Source organism: Salvelinus namaycush, unplaced genomic scaffold (assembly GCF_016432855.1).
Source record: "Salvelinus namaycush isolate Seneca unplaced genomic scaffold, SaNama_1.0 Scaffold1369, whole genome shotgun sequence".
NCBI classification, from domain to species: Eukaryota; Metazoa; Chordata; class Actinopteri; order Salmoniformes; family Salmonidae; genus Salvelinus; species Salvelinus namaycush.
In genome coordinates this window covers 31,840-38,038 of record NW_024058085.1, presented here as the reverse complement: position 1 = coordinate 38,038, position 6,199 = coordinate 31,840, and the positions used below count along the sequence as shown (strand labels likewise).

The 6,199-nt window shown below is 39.9% G+C and overlaps 1 protein-coding gene across 1 annotated transcript; it reads right to left on the bottom strand.

The window, feature by feature from the left end:
• Window positions 1-4,383: 4,383 nt before the first annotated feature.
• Window positions 4,384-5,512, bottom strand: LOC120036502 (equistatin-like). The gene is made up of 4 exons (XM_038982944.1): window positions 5,461-5,512; window positions 4,679-4,810; window positions 4,495-4,580; window positions 4,384-4,410 (listed from the first exon to the last, which is right to left on the bottom strand). Exons 1-4 carry the CDS (start codon window positions 5,510-5,512, stop codon window positions 4,384-4,386), a joined length of 297 nt encoding a protein of 98 aa, XP_038838872.1.
• Between the last annotated feature and the right edge of the window lie 687 nt (window positions 5,513-6,199).

Here is a 6,199-nt window from a genome sequence, read left to right as displayed (position 1 = left end):
AAATAAATACCCGAAAATCGCAATATACTGACATAAACTGATATAATTCGGTTCAAAATAACAAGATTATGATGATTATGATTATGATTATGATTATGATCTTTTCCCCTTCGCTCTGACGCACTGAGGACCTTGGAACGTTCTTTTGGAAACATCGGTTATAGATCTTACACATTTCCGGCTGTGTTTTTATTCGATATAGCTTGAAATGGCACCCCCCTAGTGGTAAGAAGTTAACTTCTTGCTTTAAAGACATCATAATCTTGTTATTTTGAACCGAATTATATCAGGTTTATGTCAGTATATTGCGATTTTCGGGTATTTATTTTCTTGGCGCTGTAGGAAGTTGGGTATCTCTCTCTCTCAAGCTAATGTTTACTGCTAATTGCAACGTGGAAGACGACGTTCTCCAACCTAGCAACGATTATTTTGGACAAAGGACACCTATCCCAAGATTCTGATGAGAGTTCATCGAAAAGTAAGAACTATTTATGCTGATAATTCATTGTTCTGTTGAAAAATGTCAAATGCATAAGACGCCATTTCTTGCAGTGTAGCCTTGCGTTATCGCACCCTGTATTGCGCAGTAACGTTATTTTTAAAAATGTAATTCAGCGATTGCATTAAGAACTAATTTGTCTTTCAATTGCTGTCCAACTTGTATTTTTTTAGTCAAGTTTATGAATAGTTTTCGATAAGAATAGGTGCCTTTCCAAGATGGCGCCGGACAGATTGCTTGACGTTATGGACACTATTCTCATTGTATAAGCACGATTTGTGCCGCTAAATATGCACATTTTCGAACAAACTCTATATGAATTGTGTAATATGATGTTACAGGACTGTCATCTGAAGAATTCTGAGAAGGTTAGTGAAAAAATTTATATATTTTGGTGGTTTATACGTTATAGCTATTTTTGCCTTGAATCAATGCTGGTGTGATGTTTGCTATTGTGGTAGCTACTATAACGCTATATTGTGTTTTCGCTGTAAAACACTTAGAAAATCTGAAATATTGTCTTGATTCACAAGATCTGTGTCTTTCATCTGCTGCACGCTGTGTATTTTTAAGAAATGTTTTATGATGAGTAATTAGCTAATACACGATGGTCTCTGTAGTTATTCTAGTCGCTTTGGTGAGAGTTGGGATGGTGGCTGCAATGGTAAACTATGATTTATACCTGAAATATGCACATTTTTCTAACAAAACATATGCTATACAATAAATATGTTATCAGACTGTCATCTGATGAGGTTGTTTCTTGGTTAGTGGCTATTTATATCTTTATTTGGCCGAATTTGTGATAGCTACTGATGGAGTAAAAAAATGGTGGAGTAAGAAAAGTGGTGTCTTTTGCTAACGTGGTTAGCTAATAGATTTACATATTGTGTCTTCCCTGTAAAACATTTTAAAAATCAGAAATGATGGCTTTATTCACAAGATGTGTATCTTTCATTTGGTGTCTTGGACTTGTGATTTCATAAACATTTTATTATATGATATCCCTGTGGCTTTAGGCTAGGCTATGCTAGTCAGCTTTTTTGATGGGGGGGATCCCGGATCCGGGTTTGGGAGGTGTTAGAGGTTATGTCAGTATATTGCAATTTTTCGGATATGTATTAGTGTTGCGTTCTAGGGAGTTGGTGATGTCTGGACCACATGCCTAATGTTTACTGCTAATTGCAACGTTGAAGAGGACATTCTACAACCGAGCAACGATTCTTTTGGACAAAGGACACCTTTCCCAAGATTCTGATGGGAGTTCATCAAAAAGTAAGAACTATTTATGCTGATAATTTGTTGTTCTGTTGAAAAATGTTACATGCATAAGCCGCCATTCATTTCAGTGTAGCCTCGCTTTAACGCACGCTGTATGTTGTAGTAACGTTAATTTTAAAAATGTAACACAGCGATTGCATTAAGAACTAATTTGTCTTTCATTTGCTGTCCAACCTGTATTTTTTAGTCAAGTTTTGGATTAGTTACTGATTAGAATAGGTGCCTCTCCAAAGATTTCTCCTGACATTTTCTTTGCTACTTTTCTCATTGTATAACCACGATTTGTGCCGCTAAATATGCACATTTTCGAACAAACTCTATATGCATTGTGTAATATGATGTTATAGGACTGTCATCTGAAGAATTCTGAGAAGGTTAGTGAAAAAATTAATATATTTTGGTGGTTTATACGTTATCGCTATTTTTGGCTTGAATCAATGCTGTTGTGATGTTTGCTATTGTGGTAAGCTAATATAACGCTATATTGTGTTTTTGCTGTAAAACACTTAGAAAATCTGAAATATTGGCTGGATTCACAAGATCTGTGTCTTTCATTTGCTGTATTGGACTTGTTAATGTCTGAAAGTTAAATATTTCTAAAAAATATATTTTGAATTTCGCACCCTGCACTTGGCCTGGCTGTTGTCATATTGTGCCCGACATCGGGCTTGCAGCCCAAAGAAGTTAAGAAATGGGTTTGCATGGCCGAGCAGCCGCACACAACCCTAAGATCACCATGCTCAATGGCAGGAGTCGACTGGAGCGGTGTGAAACTCACCGCAATTGGAGCAGTGGAAATGCGATCTCAGGAGTGATTTGTCACCATCTGGCAGTCCGACTGACGTATCTGGATATGGCAGATGCCAGGATAATGCGACCTGCCCGAATGCATAGTGCCAACTGTAAAGTTTGGTGGAGAAGGAATAATGGTCTGGTGCTGTTGTTCTTGGTTTGGGCACCTTAGTTCCAGTGAAGGCAAATCCTATTGCTACAATGACATTGTAGACGATTCTGTGCTTCCAATTTGTCGCATCAGTTTGGGGAAGGCCCTTTCCTGTTTCAGAATGACAATCCCCCCCGTGCAGGTTTATACAGAAATGGTTTGATGAGATTGGTGTGGAAGAACTTGACTGTCCTGCACAGAGCCCTGACCTCAACCCCATCGAATACTTTTGGGATGAATTGGAACGCCAACTGTGAGCCAGGCCTAATCGCCTAAAATCAGTGCCCGACCTCACTAAAGCTGTTGTAGCTGAATGGAAGCACATCCCCCACAGCAATGTTCTGACATCTAGTGCAAGGCCTTCCCGGAAGACTTGAGGCAGTTTTAAGGGGGGGGGAACCAACTCCATGATTTTTGAATATGTTTGATGAGCAGGTGACCACATACTTTGTCATGTGGTGTGCGTTCTAGTTATAAATTAACTATTTAGCAAATTATAGGCTGAACATTTACTTACCCCACTAAAGTTATTCATTTCACTTCTTGGATGTCCTGTTCACAGAGGGCAATCATGTGAATCACCAATACATTCTAGCTAGCTAATACTGTACTGACCATGTTCAGGCAAGTTTCCTCCCTGCCTCCAAATATGGGCATGAACATGAAGTACCCTGAACATGAATAGATCAGTCTGGCCCTAAAAGATCAGATGGCATCAACATGTAACGAAACCAGGAGATATGAATCATCAAGTCATCCTACAGGTTCTAATACAACATTTACTCATGTAAAGATGAAGAGCATGTACTTTATTTTACAGGATGATATAATGCAAGAAGCAAGCAATGGAATGATTTAGTGAAATGTGAAGATGTAGACTCAGTAAAGGGGTCTTTCATCCCTCTGTGGCCTGGAACAATTCTTCAGCCTCAGAGTAGCATGGTTCTGATTATGGACTCTGCTGAACTCCTGTATATATATATATATATATATATTGGAATGACATTTCGATGTCGACGGAGGACCAAAGATGCCATAATTAAAATGAATATAGAGAAACCCACACAAAGGAAATACTGACAGATTTGATTCCACAGTCCAAGTCCTGCAGTCAGAGTTAGGATGTGAATATTTGTAAACTCTTTCAGTTGTGTTCCGTGGGTGTCACTGAGTAGGCTGATGCCCCATATCATGGACCCAAGATCCACAGGCATTAGGAAGGCCTTGCCTGTGCACGTGACTAAACCCCACAACCCCCTTCTTAGCTGTCAATCTTGCTGATTTCCACCAATCAGAGTTGATGTCAGAGTGATTAGAGGGACAATAGAGTGCTGAGTACCAGGCAGTTAGCAAGTGTGGTAGACTACTAATGACCATCACCAGCATCAGAGCTTGGAGAAGCCTAATTACTACATGGTCACGTGGAATTTGACTGCCTTCATGTCCTGTAACTGCCGGTGTGGTGGTAATACAGTCACCATAACAGTCCTACTCCTTCCTCCATTTCCCAGAAATGAACTGGTTCATATACATTGTTCAGCATATCACACCAACAATGAAGTAAGTAAAACAACAGTTTAATATCAGGATTTCTTCATGTATTTATTTGAATGGAATGTGAGTCAGTTCCTGTAGTACAGTAAAGGCAACTGTCAGTCTTCTACATCTTACTTCCAACACCTTTCATCTACAATTAGAAAACAAAAAATACACATCAATAACCAGCTGCAAAGAAGTAACATTTAGTGAAAGAGTATGTATATACACACACCTTGGTGGAACAGTTGATAGCAATGCCTGGTGGAGTCTCAGTACACTGGATCTTCTGTCCAGTACTGGTCACACACCAACAGTAACCTACCAGAAAGACATGTTGCATATACAATATATACACATTGAATTGTCACATTCAACTGAATTGATTATTTTGTGCGTGCGTGTGCACCAGTGTTAACCTGTAGAGCCCCAACATTGCTCGGGGGTGTATTGTCCATTGTCATCACACGTGGGGACGTAGGCTCCAATTGAGCCATTTAAAGCGGCATGTCTAGCATCCTCACATGGGGTCTTGGGTCGTATCATAGCATCTGTACACAGGTAACATACATTGTAATGTGACCATAACATTGCAGGACAATATACATTTCTGGACATACATTCTGGAATCTTGGGGTGTGTCCCATATGGGCCTTATACAGAAGTAGTTTCCTGGCTAAATATTGAAGTTCTGCTACTTGTTTAAAAGGCCTGTGGAGTCAAATTCCAGTTTCTGTGTTTTGTAGAAGACCTGATGAAACTAAGACTGGAAATTGTATCAGTGTTATTTCCTGATAGTTGCTAGACAATCCAATCATACATCCAGTTGAATGATCAAACCGTTCATATCAGAATACCTCAGTCCAGCATCTAGACACCAATATACATCTCTGGAACTAGAGGAGTGGCAGGTAGCCTGCTGTTTGAGAGTTGGGCCAGCAGTTCAAATCAGTGAGCTGACAAGTTCATATATCTATCTATGTGCCCTTCTGCAAGGCACAACCTTCATTTCTCCAGTGTCAAGGTTGATAATGTCTGACCTCTCAGAGGGTGTTCCATGGAGAACTGGTTATGAATAGAAACGCATTTCCATTCACACCTGCATATTAATACCTACATGTGTGTGAAGTAGGACAGAGCAACACCAACAAATGTTTTTATTAAAATGTAGGTGAGTAGGTGTGAGGTATGTCACGCTTACCTCCCAGAGCAAAAGCTGTGCTGACAAGCAGAAGGATGGTCAATATCGCCATGGTGATCGTCTCCTGAGAGAGAAAGAGTGTAAGATTAGTTGAGCATTTTAAATCTGGAATGGCTGTGGGTACTAGAGGAGAGGTTAACTTCTTTGGGCTGCAAGCCCGAAGCCGGGCACAATATGACAACAGCCACTTCAAGTGCAGGGCGCGAAATTCAAAATATATTTTTTAGAAATATTTAACCTGATGAGGACAGAGGGCGCTGTTGTCACTTTGGGGGAAAAAACGTGCCCAATTTAAACGGCCTCGTACTCAATTCTTGCTCGTACAATATGCATATTATTATTACTATTGGATAGAAAACACTCTAGTTTCTAAAACCGTTTGAATTATATCTGTGAGTGAAACAGAACTAATTTGGCACAAACTTCCTGACCAGGAAGTGGAAAGTCTGAAATCGAGGCTCTCTTCTAAGTCCTGCCTATAAATGGGCATGATAGCTATTAGTATACATGCACGTCATACACCTTCCCCTGGATGTCAAGATGCAGTGAGAGAAGAAATGAGGTGATTATCTTGGTCTGAGATGGAATACGTCCTCTTGGAATGACGTGTCACCGATTTCATGTTTTCAGGAAGGCGCGAAGAGGACAGTGGGATTGCCTTCTGAATAGCTTTCGTTATAGGCGACTACTATCTCCGGCTTTGATTTTATTTGATACATGTGACAATATCATCGTAAAG